We start from the raw sequence: 17,834 nt of genomic DNA, 5'->3' as shown, positions 1-17,834 counted from the left end.
CTCTCTCTCTCTCTCTCTCTCTCTCTCTCTCTCTCTCTCTCTCTCTCTCTCTCTCTCTCTCTCTCTCTCTCTCTTATGTGTCTCTCTCCGTCTCTCTCTTTCTCTCTCCCAGGTGTTCCTAAGCCGGCCATCCGGTGGCTGCGTAATGGCCAGGAGCTGACGGGCAACGAGCCGGGCGTGTCCATCCTGGAGGACGGCACGCTGCTGATCCTGGCCTCCGTGTCCCCGCTGGACGACGGCGAGTACGTCTGCACCGCCGCCAATGACGCCGGCTCCACGGAGAAGAAGTACCAGCTCAAAGTCAATGGTGCTTATTCAAATGCAATTAGACCAGTGGTTCTCAACCATTTTGAGGCTGTGACCCCCCATAATAATCATATTCGAACTGGGGACCCCCACCACCCTGACAAGCACTTGGACTGTAGGAGTTGAGGCATTACATTTGGTTTGACTCGGTTCCACAGATAAATATTGTGAAAATAGCAGATCTACAAGCTCACACCTTGTAGATCGGCTATTTATTTATTTTTATCTCTCAAAGTCTGACAAGTTTTTATAGTATAGTTTGTTGATTACTTTTGATGGTCTTTATTCATTTAGTTTCATTTCATCTATTTTTTTCCCTCATTTTGTTTAGGTATTCAAAATGTCTTAAATGTCCTTAAATTGTCACGTCACTTCACTGTCAAATGCTGTTGCTTTAGCACGTGTAACATGCCAAGTATCGTGTGACCTACGAGCTCATAGCGCGTCGCAATGCAATGCATTGTGAGCTTGTAGATCAGCCGTTTTTCTGTCACGCAACACCATCATAAGACAAAACATATTGAGCCTTAACTTTCTGTTCATCCTAAAACTATGAATGAATCATGTTCACAGTGCCTCCAGACTTCCGTGGCAGTGACACCCCAGGCAATGTGTCGGTGGTCCTAAGCCAGCCCACCAGCTTGCTGTGTGATGTAACAGGAAGTCCCACGCCCGTCGTCACCTGGTACAAAGACGGGATTCCGGTAGGTGGAATCACAATGGATCTCTGCTGCTAACGTGACACATGACAATTATTACATCATGTTGCCCTCAGTCATCAAAGTAGTTTTATGCTAGTCGTGCTCTTTGGTATTCACAATTTTCACTGATATTCAAAGCCATCATTATGCCTTTACATCAGACGTTTAACCTATAATTAAACAATGGTTTATTAAGTGCACCGCTGGGATAAACGGGTCGGTTCTTGACATGTTACAAAGTAATGAGAAGCTATGATGAGAAGTGAAGGCTTTCCATCCATTAATACAAAAAGCCATAGTGGTTGATTGAGCTCTGATCACAGGGTACGCTCTCCAAGAGAAAAGCCATTAAACTAAAAACACTTAAAGACAGCTTTATGTGGATCATTTTATATGGTTCATTATCACAAAGGCACGTGTGTGTGTGTGTGTGTGCGTGTGCGTGTGCGTGTGTGTGTGTGTGTGTGTGTGTGTGCGTGTGCGTGTGCGTGTGCGTGTGCGCCTGTGCATGTGCGTGTGTGCGTGCGTGCGTGCGTGCGTGCGTGCGTGCACATGCCCACTTGTGCACACAGCATGAGTCCGTGTTTCTTATTTTGTGTGTATGTATGCGCGCCTGCATCCGTGCATATGTGTGCACGTGTGTGTGCATGGAATGTTAGCGTGCGTGTCTCTGTGTTGTGAGGATGAAATATCTAATTGTGCAACAGGCAGTGTGTTCTCAGATGTAATGACATAATAATGATGATATATTAATATGAGAACAGGGCAGTAGGCCACAGTGTGGTGTAATGTTCCACGTCCACTGGCCGGTTCTTTGTTGTTCCCTTTATAGCACTGCTTTTTCCTTCAACACAGCTCATATCCTGCAGATGGGAAAAGAGCAGTGCGCTTATTATGTTAATATGCTAATGTAGAGCTCTGTCCTCTGATTGCTGTTGGCCTCAAGCAACACTTCAAAAACTGCTACTCATGAGCTAAATTTAAACTGTGTCGTCATGAAATAATTGTGTGATTCTCAAAATATTCAACAATGAAAGGCTCTCTACTGGACCAGTATAGACAGATTTCTGTTGTTGTCTCAGTTTCCACTGCTTCCTTTGAAACCACTGCTTCCTTTGAAGATTGTAAAACCTCATCCTATTTGAATTACAAAAGCAGTAATCCAGTCTTTTACTCTACATGCTTATTGTTTATTTGCAACATTTTGGGATATTACTGCTTTCAAATTGTATCTAGCAGTGCAATCTTTTTTATTGCTTTGGTGACCCAGTGATACTGAAGTAATGAGTAATTACTTATATATATATATAGGGGTGGGACGATATGGGTACCTCACGATACGATATATATCACGATATTAGGCCCACGATAACAATATATATCACGATATTCGACGATGTTCGATATATTGCGATATCACGATATTCGATATATATTGCAAGAAATTTCACCAACAATATATCACGATATCTGAAAATATCGATATATTGCGATATCACGATATATTGCATGAAAATTCACCAACGATATATCACGATAGTCCTTGTATTCAATTCATAAACACATAAAATAGCACCAAACAGTTCAAAATCATCATTACACAAATACAGAGTAGGAAAAACAACGTATCACAGACTTAAAAAAATAAATAAAAATGTTTTTTTTATTTTTATTTTTTTTATATCGATATTTTTTGGAAGCATATCGATTATTTATCGCGGGAGAAAGTATCGCGATATATCGATATATCGTCCCACCCCATATATATATATGTATATATATATATGTTACAGGGAAAATGGCATTCCAGGGAAATTGAAAGGGGTACGCTTGTTTTCATGCCCCTCATGCAATTCTGTAGAATCAACGCTAGAGGGCAATGCAAGCCAGACATGAGCCTCACACCACACACGCACGCATGCACAAACCAGCACGCACACACGCATGCGCACACGCGCGCGTGTACACACACATACACACACACACACACACACACACACACACACACACACTCCAGGGGGCGGGCCTGGCGGGCTATGTTAGTGCAGTGAGTGGCACTTGTGGCAAACGCAGTCCCCACACAACATCATTTACGATTCTGTGCCTATCGGTACATAACTCGGACGGCGCTTAAGTCGACTAGCAGACCATCGGCCGGTCGTCGCGGGCACTCGCGCCTGGAGGCGCTCGGGCGCGACTCCTCGGCCTCAAGGTCTGCTAAGTCGGAGCGCCTTCCGTCATGGTCCAAAACTATACTTTATCAGCGGAAAAAAAGTAGTCCGCGGTTGTTTGAAAAAGTAATGTCCCAAGCTGGAGTCAAACCCCGGCTCCCAGTGGTAGTGGGTGGGGAGTCCAATGATTATCGAAGTGCGCCACTGAGGCTTGTACTAGTGGTGCAAAGTAACAAAGTAGATTTACTCAAGTACAATTTTGAGGTATTCGTACTTTACTTGAGTATTTCTCTCATATTATCCATTTTATTTTCAGCGTTCCCCTAGCGTAGCTTCCTGGTTAGTATGTTGTTGTTGTTGTTGTGGTCGTCGTCCTCGCATCAAAGCCCCGCCTCGCAGCACCGCCCCGTGCCTATAAAACAAGCGCTCCCCTGTCAATTTCCCTGGAATGCCATTTTCCCTGTGACATATATATATATATATATATATGTATATATATATGTGTATATATATATATATATATATATATATATATATGTATATATATATATATATATATATATATATATATATATATATATATATATATATATATATATATATATATATATATATATATTATATAATTTTATATAATATATAAGTTCAGTAAATTTGCTCTTTTGGGTCATTTCAGCTCAACATTATGCATAAATCTTTTTTCTAATTTGCATATTGAAATGCTGATGCATAGTAGAAATCCTCAGCGTTAACTTATCCATTTCAACACAGAGAGTGTACAACTGTAAAGGGCTCCAGTTGGTTACAGTACACTCTCAGAGTTAAATGAACACTATAAGTTTACTGTGTGTTGTGAAACTCCTGATACCTGTAGCTTTGGTTGACTTATGCTGATCAACAGGTCACCCCCAGCAGCAGTGTCCAGATCCTGGATAAAGGGAAAACCCTGAGGCTACTGAAGGCTGACACAGCAGACACAGGCAGCTACAGCTGTAAAGCCATCAACATCGCTGGCAGCACAGACAAGGATTTCTATCTGGATGTACTGGGTGAGTATAGCTAATGGGCAATAAACAGTGGAATATGACAAGCTCAAGTCCATAACATGTAGGAATAACCCACTTAGAGACTCCTGTACTCACAATATCTTTAGTACAAGTGATGTATTTGTTCATTGGCTGATGAAAACAACAATCAAGAGGGATTTATTTTCACTTAATTGTAGAGGTACAAACACCAAAATGATGTCTGAAATTAATTAATTTCAGCATTTTTCTATATTTTAGATACAGAATCACAAAGTAGATAGGAGGTTAATTAAATAGCGCTGTACTTTTCATTAGTGTAATGTTTTTGTTGTTTTTTGCCTCTGGACATATCATCTGTGACACTCACTCTGTGTGTGTGTGTGTGCGCGTGTGTGTGTGTGTGTGTGTGTGTGTGTGTGTGTGTGTGTGTGTGTGTGTGTGTGTGTGCGTGTGCGTGTGCGTGTGTGTGCTCCAGTCCCTCCCACCATCACAGGGACAGGTTCTCCACGAGACCTGTCAACTGTTCTAAACCAGGAGATCAGTCTAGAGTGCAAGGTCAAAGGAGTGCCCTTTCCCACAATCCAGTGGTACAAGGACAGAAAGTAAGTTTAAAAGGATTTAACCGCCATTTATTTTCAGTGATATATCAGTATCTGAGCTAAATGTGAATTGACCTATAACCTGGCCTTAAACTCACATCACTTACTCCCGGTCCTCTCTTATTCTCATCCCTTCCTTTTGTTCCCCAGGCTAGTGTTCCTGGGTGATCCCAATCTGGAGGTCTCTAACAGGGGTCAGGTGTTGAAGATAAAGAGTGCCCGCCTTGGAGACCAGGCCCGCTACCAGTGCAGTGTCACCAATGCAGCGGGCAAACAGTCCAAGGACTTTAACCTCAGTGTCTATGGTGACTATAGAGCACATCTACCAGAGCATACAATTGTGATACTAGAAATCAATACTTTACTAGTGGACAGTGTGTGGAACTTCCTGTGATCATGTTGTGATATAGATAGTTAATTAACCACTTAAGTCCTATTTTATTTGTCCGTCAACGGTGTCACGTGGAGAGAATATCTGCTCTACGAGCTTTTGCGCATCTGCTGTTTCTAAAAAAAATTACATTCTTGAACATTTCCACCTATAATGACCCAACAGCCCAAAATAGAGATGCCAGTCTGAAAGTGGTTAATCTTGCCTATAAACGACTGAGCTTCTGAATTGAGCCCTCAAAATGTCTGAGAGCAATGGCCAAATGGACCCAGGTCAATCAAAGTGATACCTCTTTTTTCTTTCTTCTGTCCCTTCTCTCAGTACCGCCCTCCATCAAAGGTGGCAATGTGACCACAGAGGTCACTGCCCTCCTGGACACGGTGGTGACACTGGAGTGCGAGGCGCGAGGGGTGCCCATACCCGTCATCAACTGGTACCGCAACGGCGAGGCCATCCTGTCCAGCCGACAGGCGCAGTACGTGGAGCGAGGTCGCTACCTGAAGATCCCTCGGGCGCAGGCGTCCGACGCTGGCCAGTACAGCTGCAGGGTAACCAGCGTGGCTGGTACCGCTGAGAAGAAATATGAGCTGGATGTCTATTGTAAGTACAATACGACACATAAGTAAAATCCTCAACTCCGAAGAGTGTAAAAAAAAAATTTGTACATTTGTACACTATTCGGAGTGAAATTAACACTAAGGATTCTAATGTGTATGCCTGGTAGCTCTGTCTTAACACTGATGTTTTTTACATTTCGTCGTCACTATAATTGTTTATATTCAAGTATATTTTCCTAATAATTGTTTAACACATCACTGCCAGGTATTAATTAATTAATTCATCGGCCAGTGCCAGCGGTTTGACCTTATTTTGAGTCTTTTTGACGAACTACCGTTCTTTTTTTTCAACCTGGATGTAAACAAACAAAGTATCCGCGGGGAGACGAGTCTCTCCTCTTTCCACCGGAACAAAAACACTGTAACCGCGATCGTCCGTTCTGTTGTTATCGGGAGTTGAATATGGCTCGTTTTCACCCAAAAACGCAGTCTGGGAGAAGAAATCCAAGCGAGATGTGTTTTTTTTAAATCTCATAATATTGGAGTGAACAGGGTTATTTTATTTTGAATGACGTCATTTACGGTTCTATTGTTCTCTCGCAGTCAAGGCATCATTCATAGGTCGGCGAAGAGCGCCCTCTAGCGTAATCACTCAAAAGTCAAGCGTAATCACTTGGCAGTCAAAGCGTTGGATTTGAAATTACGCAGATCTACGTCAATGGCAGTCAATGTATTAATGAGTAGACAATGCTTTTAGGCAAGAGGATGTTAAATGATTGATGCTCCCGATGAACTATGGAACATCAACGTTATGAACGCTTAACTTCATTCAATCCATTAGATTTATAATTGTCAACAGTAGGTCCAACAGCTCTCCCTCTTTTCCTGCCAGTGCTCAGATGTAGAGCAAAAAAAAACAACCCGACTTCTGTTCCTCCATGTTATCTTCCAGTGCCTCCCACCATCCCGGGAGGGGAAGACGGTCCCACGGAGAAGAAAGTGGTCCTCAGCAAGTCCATGACGCTGGAGTGTGAGGCCGGGGGCCACCCTCCGCCCTCCCTCACCTGGCTGAAGGACGGGATTCCCGTGCGGGACGGGGAGAGTGTCCGCGTCCTCCAGCAGGGAAGGAAGATAGAGATTCTGTCCGCCACAGTCGCAGACTCGGGCCGCTATGTCTGCGTGGCGACCAGCATCGCCGGGGAGAAGGAGATCAAGTACGACGTCAGCGTTCTAGGTACGTTGGACATGCAGTGTTTTGTGCGATTCCTCACAAACACACATGCAAATGCAAAAAGGGCACGTGTTATTTTTGATTATTTATTTTCAAAAACACTGTTTCACTGTATTCCCTCAGAGTAATTCTACAGCTGTATAGATTATACAGTGGTTTATGATTACTACTCACTTATGAAAGCCAAATCAGAAGTTAAATAGTACTTTATGATGGCCAAAGCCTTGGCTCTGCCTCGGGTTGTTAAAACCCACAACTTAGTGAGCAGACTCCACAGAGAATAATCTCTCTCTCAAAGGCCACTGGGCTCTGAGTGGTTGCATTCACGCTATGAGGGACTGCATTCATAAATTATTCAAGTCTCGGTCTCAGTTTACATTATAAGCCATGCTGGAATTTATAGGGCCATTTGGTCTGACCAGTGTAAATCAATAACTGTCACATTTATTCGTAAAGTTTCATGAATGCGGATGCAGGAGGAGGTTATTAAGATAACACTAAGATAACTGTACAAGCACAGATCATTTGAGTCCATGTATTTCAGCCTGTTATTCTTTCACTGTGCCAAGAGTATAACCACTTGTCTTGTAAAACCTTATGTCATCATTACAGTGCATCTGTAAGTGGTTTGTATGTATGTACACTGTCAAATCATTAGTGTTAATTTAAGTCTGAGAGTGTACAATAGAATGAAATGGACCCCTGCTTCCATTTTACACGGTTATTACACATGTATAAATGAACACTCGAATTGTACTGTATATGAGACGTGCATGTATAGTCAATCAGCAGTTTCAATCAGACCATAGCTTATTTCTATAGCTACAGTAGCAGAGTGCAAATTTTAATTTGAGCTCATATATGCATATAAAGCCATCGACGTTGTTGGCAGGATTCGAACCTGCGCGGGGAGACCCCAATGGATTTCTAGTCCATCGCCTTAACCACTCGGCCACAACAACTTGCACGCTTGTGAATTACTGTTAGTAAAAGACTAATAATTAATGTATTAAGTTAGTGTATTAATGTAATTTAGCGTCTGCTAAATGCCTAAACTGTAAACTGTAATATTCAACAGCATAAATGTAAAGACTATTACAATAGAAGGCTAACACATTCATTCTGTCATACACCTTTTTAGTCCCTGAATCATTGCTTACGAACATTTCAGAGATGATCAATGAGCATGTTGGCCATATGTACAGGCTAGGCTATAGTTATCCCGGGTATTTTGTGTCAGCTCACTCCTATTCATTCTTGCATGGGGCCTTTGTTTCTTCTCTGTGACAGAGTATACAAGTGCATTTTTACATGACAATGTGATCATACATATGAAAACGTTCCACCGTTGTCGGCAGGATTCGAACCTGCGCGGGGAGACCCCAATGGATTTCTAGTCCATCGCCTTAACCACTCGGCCACGACAACTCATGGGACTGTACACGAGCCAATGCTGTCAATATCTACAGCATATCAATAGTAACCCATGGGAAAGCGACACCTGGCATTTCACTGTGGCTTCAAACAGCATGTTGATATACTCACAAAGTCAGGGTGTATTCAAAGGACCAGTGAAGTGTGACAGGATAGAATCCATAGGACCTTTCTGTGACACTTGCTATGCATCCCATGTCTAGAAGGCTTTATAAACATGCATTATAATCTATTTATAACACTGTATAATTATAATTATAAAAATGCATACATACTCATAATAATGCTTTATTACAATAATCATAACACATTATAAAGCATTTCATAATGACTTATAATGTCAAGTATTTAAAGGCGTTGTAAACACCTTATAACATTGTATAATGACAGTTATAATCTTAAGTACTCATAATGCAATCATAACACATTATAACGTATAAGGACAAGTATCGTAATACTTAACAATTACTGGTCACTCACAGACGTCAGTGTCATAGTTTTGTTACAATTCTCAGTTGTAACATCATAATAATTATATAATGCATTATAATCACTGTTATAATGCATTATATACTGTATGTCTCTACCTACACCTCCAGGAATGTCATTACTTTACTCAAAGTACCTGTAATGCATCATAACAGTGATTATGATACATTATAACATTATTATAATTATATCAACTATGGCAATTATAATACACTAGTGACACTTGCAAAAACAAATGTCTATGAGTGTCCAGCATTTATGAAATATTATTATACTTGACCTTATAATTGTTATAAAGCATTATTTATGAGTTATAATTATACAGTGTCATAAGCAGATTATAATGCCTTATACGTATGTTTATGATGCATTATAGACATGGGATGCATAGCAACTGTTACCAAACTTTCTAAATAAATATGCTATATACTATGAGGTACCCGTCTGTGATAATTCATAAAGTTGTTGCTTTTTTCACTTACATGAACTTGCAGGATCTGCTGGTCACAAGTTGGCCCCAATATCATAGGAATATTTATAATCTAGGCCCAGATGGTTTTACAATATTTGACAGTCTGCAGGCTAAGGGACATCCATTAACCTATTAAAACCGGGAAAGCATCTGTGTCATTTTAGATTTTTTGCGTTGGCTATTAAAAAATAGCAGATATACAAGCTCACAGCGCGTCACTTCGTGCCGAGCTGTGAGCTTGTGCATCTGCTATTTTTGAACATTTTTGAAAAATCTTGAAAGTGTGAGAACTGTTGATTTAGAAGGTATTTGTAGAATCGGCCTCAGGTCTTAATGGGTTAAGATACTGCAGATACGGTATCACACATGTGAACACACCCAGACGCAAAAACGCATGAACACACATTGATTGTTTAGATAACGTACAGTAATGTGCTTCTGCACACACACACACACACACACACACACACACACACACACACACACACACACACACACACACACACACACACACACACACACAGACACGCACAACATGTGTTTCCTCTCACCGGGAACCGACGCCCACACTCATGTCACAAGACACGAAGGGACTCTGAAACATCATGTTTTCCACGAGCCATTCAGACTTTGTCGTGGGTTCTTTGTCGATGTTCACGCGAGAGCACACGTGTGCCAAATAACGGTTAGCGAGCGTAACCGAGCGCAATCGTCCTTGCATCGATCATCTCTAGACATCTGGATTTGGACAGGCCTAAGTGAATGAATACTGAATGCACACTTCTGCCAGTCAGTTCTGATTTGCTGTGTGGCGATGGAATGCTTGGTAGAGAATGTCCAGTGTTATGCCTAAGTTATGCAACGTCGTACGACGGAACAGAACATAAAAGATTTTATTAGCCTGGAAACCAGACAAATCTGCCAGTGCAATTTCTTTTAAATAATTGACCTCGGCAGATTTGGTCTGGCCCGCTCGGTTGTGATTGGTATTTCGCTTCCCCCTAAGTTGTGGGGCACCAATCGGGGCCCAGTATGCAAATGTGGGGCAGGTTTATCACCAGAAGCATTTTTTTTTATCAGCTGTTTGCAGGTTCCACACAGAGGCTCCAGACTAATATCTACGCAGTGATATTAGTCTGGCCATGCCAGATTTTATATGATTTGTGTGTACTGTTGTGCATCACAATGTGCCCATGTATGGAATAACACATTAGCAGCATGAATACTACCATTACTGTACTGTATCTACTGTACAACTTGCATTAGAGAAGACCACCATACATCTGTGGGCAGCCCTGTTTTGTGTTGTGACAGCAAAGAGGCTAATTAGTTTCAGGGTCTGTTTTTCCTTCTTGTTCACTGAGCTGATAGATGTTTGTTGTTTACCAGAAGCAGTAGAGAACAAAAAGCATTTTGTTAACATGTCTGTGGTAATAACTCGCCAGCAGTTTCAAACAGACCAGAGCTAAGAAAGCAGAGTGCAATTGTTTAGTTTTAGTTTACAGTATGTATGCAAGGAAAACAGTCCTCGTTGTCAGCAGGATTCAAATCTGCACGGGGAAACCCCAATAGATTTGTAGTCCATCGCCTTAACCACTCGGAGTTGACAACTTATACACAGTTTATTTTAAGTATTATTACTAAACAAGTACTCATTTATCACAATCGATAAACCTGTTAACAAATGCTTAGCATGAATGTAAAGCTAATGATATTACAATACATTACTAAAGCTTTAGGTTCTCAAAACGTTATCATTAAGATTCAAGCTTAAACACATAGTTATTCCAGTACCATCAACTTTTTTATTTCCTGACCCATCGCTTAAAAGCAGAACTTCAGAGTTATTCAATGGGAAATGGAATTGGTGAGCATGTTACAGGTCACTGTAATCCAAGGTATACTGTGTCAGCTTATTCTCATTCAACAGCAAGTAATTATTTTCTCTGTTCAGGGAGCGTACTGTAACCAACTCATACAGCAGATCATTTTTACATCCATGAAAACTCTCAAGCGTTGTCTGCAGGATTCGAACCTGCGTGGGGAGCCCCCTATGGATTTCCAGTCCTATAGTCCATCGCCTTAACCACTCGGCCAACGCATGAGCTAATGCTGTAACAATCTACAGCATGTTTATAGTGACCCATGGGAAGGAGACACCTGGCATCGCACTGTAGCTTCAAAAAGCATGTTGATATACTGTATATTCACACATTAATTCATGGTGCACACTATAGTGTAATGGAAATCATGACATCTACATTTTGTTCAACTCCACAGCATACTCCTCACTGCCAATATGTCAATATACATTTTGTTCAACTCCACAGCATACTCCTCACTGCCAATATGTCAATATTTCACAAAATAAACCATATATGTGAACCACATCAGAGTAGCGACTCTGAGTGTGTACAAATGGTTTGCAACCAATGTTTTGTAACCATTTGGAACAAATGGTTTGCATCCATTTGGAACAGAGAGTTACAAATTCTTCAATTAACACTGAGGATTTTACTGTGTGGAGAAACAACTTAAACAGCCTTACTAAACAAGCACCTCTACATTTCCAAACTTCATCCAGAATCGTTTATTTTAGTTGAATAGTAATTGCAGTTCATCCCCTCCTTCTAAATGTTTTAGAATTTCCATGTATACTGTATGTCGGTGTAAAAGCAGATGACAATACATTTTTTAAAGCTAACAGTTTAACTCAAATCTTACCTTCTGGGGCTCCCTGGAACTAACTATTTTGAGATGGGGGTCTGCAGCCAAATACATATACATTTTTGGGGTCCTTGACATGAAAACGTTTGAGCACCACTGATATAGCAAGTTTGGATACTTAATGGGTTAATGTTGTGGTCTCCCAGTGCCTCCCTTTGTTGATAGAGGAGATGAAGTCACAGAGAGCACCGTGATCATCAACAACCCTCTGGAACTGGAGTGTCACGCGAGAGGAACACCTGCCCCTGTCATCACGTAAGACCTCTGTCATGCACACAACACACACACGCACAGGCACACGCACACACACACACACACACACACACACACACACACACACACACACACACACACACACACACACACACACACACACACACACACACACACACACACACACACACACACACACACACACACACACACACACACACACACACACGCCTGATATGTATAATGTACCTAGTAAAATTCTCAGTGTTAAAGGGGTAGTTCACCCCCAAAATAACTTTTTTTCTATTGATTACTGACCATCTGGAGCCTTGAATTCATAGATATTTTTTTGTTTTTGTCACATTCCTAAGCCAATAATTTGATTATAATAAATGTGTCCCCATTGATTCCGGTAGGAGACACAAATGCATTTGTGTCTCCTACCGGAATCAATGGGGCTAAATTTATTATAATCAAATAATAAAGGAAGGAATGCGACAAAAACAAATAAATATCCATGAATTCAAGTCTCCATGGGGTCAGTAATCAATAGAAAAAAAGTTATTTGGGGGGTGAACTACCCCTTTAAGTACCACAGTATGAAACACAGGACAGATACAGAAAAAGCGAAATGAGAATAAAAAAATATATAAAAATAAGATTAGACGGGAATAAAGAGATTCAAGCTTATGCTTGACTCTCTGCACGATAGATAGATTTGCATGTTGAATCAGCTATTAATAGGTATAAATATAAATGTAGTCAAATTGTACATGGAACAATCTATTCCCGTTTTTTTAATCCATTTGTAACTCTGAGAGTGTACAAATGTAACCAAAAGGTCCATTTGGTTACATTTGTAAACTTGACGCTGAGGATTCTTCTGTGTATGTTTGCGGTACAAATCTTCCATTCCAGGTGGTTTAAGGATGGGAAGCCAGTCAGACAGGGCGAGGGGTTGCGAGTGGCGGCCGGCGGACGGCGGCTCATCATATCCCGTGCTCACGTCTCGGACACGGCCCGTTTCCAGTGCGTAGCCTCCAATGAGGCCGGGGAGCATGAGAGGGACTTCAATGTGGTTGTTCATGGTAAAAGAAACTTTAATATTTAAACGCTGTGTGGCCTACTTTGCCATTAAACGTAGAAATTAATAAAGAAAGCGTTACCAACTCACCTTTGCATGAACTACTATTCACTGGTTTACAGTTTTTTAAGTGTCATTTATGGTTCTAATGCAAGCAATTGGAGAGCTCTCCCCTGAGGTAAATATCTATTTTTGGACTTTTTTGTGTCTTTCTAATGTAATGCAAAGGTCATGCAGATGTTACAGTATAGTCTCTAATCTCCACCTGTCCAGTCCCTCCAACCATCCGTAGCACAGGGCCTGCTGAGCGTTCCGTGGTTCTCCACAAGTCCATCAGCCTGCAGTGTGTGCCCAGTGGCATACCCCCTCCCAGTATCACCTGGCTCAAAGATGGACGACCTGTTGACACAGCACAGGAGCACCTTAAGGTTGGCTGGTGGAACGATTCATTTATTCATTCAAAATACAAGTCAAAAGTCACAGTCTGCATCTGCTATATACCTTTATGGCAGAGGTTCTCAAACCTTTGCTTTAAGATTCATTTTTAAACACATCATTCTGGTCTCAGTGCTTACAAAAAAAAAACATTTCAGTGATATTCAATGGCTGTGTCCCAGCCAGGCCTCTAGATTAAATCTGCGTTTCCCTCAAGTTGCATCCCTGTCCTTGGGTCTTAGCCCCTCCCATTGCGGATGCAGGGCAGAAACAAGGCGAGGAGAGAGGTAACAAAGAATTACATTTGCCCTGCTGCAGTTTAACATCATCCCATATGACATGTAGGCAGTAAATGCCGTCACCTTTCCATGGGAGAGGGGAGCTTACCTCCACCTTAAGCCTCCTGAAAGATGGATTTTCAGGCCTGTTTTGAAGGAAGCCAGTGATCCACAGATGCCTCCCAATACTCACCCCTCACTCCTTGGAGCAGGAATAGGAGACTTGTAACGATTGTAAAAATGGCTTTCTGTCTTCTACTTCCGGTTCTGGAGTGAGGACACAGCAGGATAGAGATTTGGGAGGCAGCCACAGGAATTAGTGAGCATGTTGGCCTCACGCAGGGCATTGTAATCGCAGGTGTATTGTGTCACCATACTCCTATTCAAGAGCATGTTGTACTTGCACAGGCTTTGTTCTTCTCTGTGACAGAGCATATAACTAGTACATCTTTACACAACCCCATCATATACATGAAAATGTTCCACCGTTGTCAGCGGAATTTCAAACCTGCGCGGGGAGACCCCTATGTATTTCTAGTCCATCGCTTTAACCACTCGGCCACGACAACTCACAGACTAGAGCATGAACTAAGGCTTTCACAATATTCAGCATACTGTATCTTATAGTAAGCACGCACTGTATGTGTGCTTTTCACAGCTGGAGCTTTCAGGCAGAACACTGCAAGTCACACGGGCAAGATTGGAGGATTCTGGGAGGTACACCTGTGTGGCCACCAACGCAGCTGGGGAGGCTCAACAGCACATACGCCTCAGTGTCCATGGTAACATATAGATACACATACGCCTCAGTGTCCATGGTAACATATAGATACACATACGCCTCAGTGTCCATGGTAACATATGAATACCCGAAATATACTACGGTCTCTCATCTCCCTTATCTAATCTCTTAATTCCTCTGTCTCCTGAGAAAGTCTATCTCTCCTTCTTTTCTCTTTTTTTCCTTTTCCTTTTCTGTTCCCTGCTTGCTCTGTTATTTAGTATATGACTAAGGGTATAATAGGTGGTGACATCTCTGTAATTTCTTGTTCTTGAAAGTCATTTAGTCTGTGTGCTTCCTTAGAGCCGCCCAGTATCCCCTACTCTGGAGAGATCTTCAACCAGACCATCGTGTCTGGCTTCTCCACCCAGCTACAGTGCAAGGCCACAGGCAGCCCATTGCCTGGTAAGACTCAACTACGTTACCTGCTTACTGTACACAACCCCACACTCACTCACTCCCAGGTGGTTGCCCTCCACTGCTGAGTAGAGACCATGTCTCCCACCTGCCTTTCCTCATTTTAAACAAACCGCTTGAAATTCCTGCTACTGTCTTAGTATGAGTTCCTGTCTCTACGCTGTTGGTCAGCGGGTTTGTACTTGACATGGGTTGCATTTAAGCTAATGTGTGGTTCAGTCAATTCATCAGACACGCCAGCCTTTAAGGATCATCTGTGCATACCCCCGCATCGTGAATGAGGTCTCAAACTTAAAACAGAATAATTTCCTCATGTCATTTCTATTTGCTTAGCCCTTACATGGTATAAAGATGGCCGCCCCCTGACCAGTGCCGCTGGGATGACCATGTTGAAGCGTGGCCAGGTGCTGGAGATTGAGCGTGCCCAGCTGTCAGATACTGGATTATACCGCTGTGTGGCGGTCAATGTGGCTGGGGTTGCTGAGGTGTCCCACAGTCTGCAGGTGTACGGTGAGAAAATCTTCTAGATTGCTATATAGCCGTGTGAAATATTCAACGGTGAATCAGACAATATAGCACATTGTGCCCACCGGTTCAATGTGTTGGTCAGATGTATGTGGGAGTGGGAGCAGAGGCAGAAATGTTCTGGGACTGTGCCCATCCAGATGAGTGTAGTTAGTACCGCGCAGCTATAGCGTTGCTTTCAGAGCATGCCAATGGCTTTATAGGGCTGCCAAAAGTATAGACCCATTTTCCTTGGAGAGCAATGTATAGAGGACATTATTCAGTGTACTATAATTTAAACACATGGAAATCCATATGAATCATTCAGGATAAAACTCCACGGGCTCTCCGTGTCCAAAGTTCCCACACTTTTGAGTCATTATCTCCAGGAGGCTAAACTTACATTGACTAATCTTCCAATACATGTAGAGAGGAAAGAGTGTGTGTGTGTGTGTGTGTGTGTGTGTGTGTGTGTGTGTGTGTGTGTGTGTGTGTGTGTGTGTGTGTGTGTGTGTGTGTGTGTGTGTGTGTGTGTGTGTGTGTGAGTGTGTGTGTGTGTGTGTGTGTGCGTGTGTGTTTTTTTAAGCTGTGGTATGGTTACTTTTACTGAAGTCAATAATGTGAGTACTGTACTTCTTCCACCACTGGGTATCGGCGTGTTTTACATGTGGTGATTGTGTGTGGTTGCCATACAGTACATACGTCAACATGAATATTTGCTCCTGTTTGTGGTGTTGCAGTGCCTCCCATCATCTCCAGCCGAGGAGGCATGGTCACAGTGGTTGTGAACGAGCCTGTTAAGCTGGATTGTGAAGCCTCCGGTGTTCCCCTGCCCAGCCTCACCTGGCTCAAAGATGGCAGCCCTGTGACCAGCGTCTCAGATGGCATTCAGGTACCCATATTTACCGTTGTGTCCATCAGTGTTTGAATACATACATGTCATTTGACATTTTATTGGCAATGTGAGGAATCTGAGGATACAGTGGTATTATTTGATCAAACGTCTATTCAGATTGATTGGTCATCTACATTAAATCTTCATATTTCTCAGAACATTATACATTCAATACAATACAGTGTGGTTGTTTCAGAAGTGTACCTTATTTCATTCCCATGACTACATTAGATTGGATTTTCATCTAAATTCATTCATTCATCATTCATTCATTCACTATCTTAGCCCTATGTGTGCGCATTCGCGCATATCGTGCATGCGTTTGTGATTGTATCCATTATATTTCTGTGTGTGTGTGCAGTATGTTTTCTGATCTGTTTGCATCTCTGTGTAGGTGTTGTCTGGTGGTAGGGTTCTGTCTCTGAGCAGGTCCCAGGTCAGTGATACAGGCAGGTACACCTGTGTGGCCGTCAATGCTGGAGGCGAACAACAGAGAGAATATGACCTACGGGTGTACGGTGAGTCATGCTAAAACTAAAATCATTTCAATGACTTTAACCACTTTAAACATTTCCCCCCAAAATGTTACATTTCCAAACATTTTGAAAGTAACACAATTAGCTACAAGCAAGGTCACAACGCATTGTGAAATGATAGATTATTATTATTATGCTATTTTCACCTTTGTATGACCATGTATAATATACTGTAGGGCTTAAGTAGTTAAATGCTCTCTCTCATAAATCCTTCAATGTGAAAAGTCATTATTATTGTTGCCCCAAAATGGATTTTGGGGTCTTTTTAAGTGTATACATAATGTACAGTACATGTATGTATAACTTTTTTAGGTGTAATATGTGGGGTTGTTTTTCACCTATTCCTACTTACAGGGATATGGGAGGTCTTTCCCTTTGACTATTAAAACTTTGTACATTTTGGCAAACACTGTGAATATAATAAACTTTATGTATGAGCTTTTGTTTTGCTCATATTGTTTGTTCTTTATTTGTGTTGTTATTTGAAATAAATCATATTGGTTGAAGTACTCTGTTGTTTTAGTAAAGCTGGACATATGTGACGTATGGTTCTGGTTGACTGTGGAGTGTCCATCAGCACAGCAA

The 17,834-nt window shown here is 41.8% G+C and overlaps 1 protein-coding gene across 1 annotated transcript in view; it reads left to right on the top strand.

The window, feature by feature from the left end:
• hmcn1 (hemicentin 1) overlaps window positions 1-17,834 on the top strand; it is a 219,447-nt gene that overhangs the window by 158,910 nt on the left and 42,703 nt on the right. The window contains exons 26-40 of the mRNA XM_080431586.1: window positions 113-307; window positions 880-1,010; window positions 4,080-4,227; window positions 4,682-4,808; window positions 4,956-5,110; window positions 5,518-5,796; window positions 6,706-6,987; window positions 12,253-12,361; window positions 13,238-13,407; window positions 13,677-13,831; window positions 14,775-14,898; window positions 15,201-15,302; window positions 15,648-15,824; window positions 16,559-16,710; window positions 17,108-17,231. Coding sequence (XP_080287712.1) covers window positions 113-307; window positions 880-1,010; window positions 4,080-4,227; window positions 4,682-4,808; window positions 4,956-5,110; window positions 5,518-5,796; window positions 6,706-6,987; window positions 12,253-12,361; window positions 13,238-13,407; window positions 13,677-13,831; window positions 14,775-14,898; window positions 15,201-15,302; window positions 15,648-15,824; window positions 16,559-16,710; window positions 17,108-17,231 — 2,430 coding nt within the window. The remainder of the gene's footprint in view (window positions 1-112; window positions 308-879; window positions 1,011-4,079; window positions 4,228-4,681; window positions 4,809-4,955; window positions 5,111-5,517; window positions 5,797-6,705; window positions 6,988-12,252; window positions 12,362-13,237; window positions 13,408-13,676; window positions 13,832-14,774; window positions 14,899-15,200; window positions 15,303-15,647; window positions 15,825-16,558; window positions 16,711-17,107; window positions 17,232-17,834) is intronic.

The sequence above is a fragment of the Gymnoscopelus braueri genome, assembly GCF_963280865.1.
Source record: "Gymnoscopelus braueri genome assembly, chromosome: 6".
Lineage (NCBI taxonomy): Eukaryota > Metazoa > Chordata > Actinopteri > Myctophiformes > Myctophidae > Gymnoscopelus > Gymnoscopelus braueri.
The sequence above is the reverse complement of the archived record's forward strand: the minus strand, read 5'-3'. Positions and strand labels throughout refer to the sequence as shown.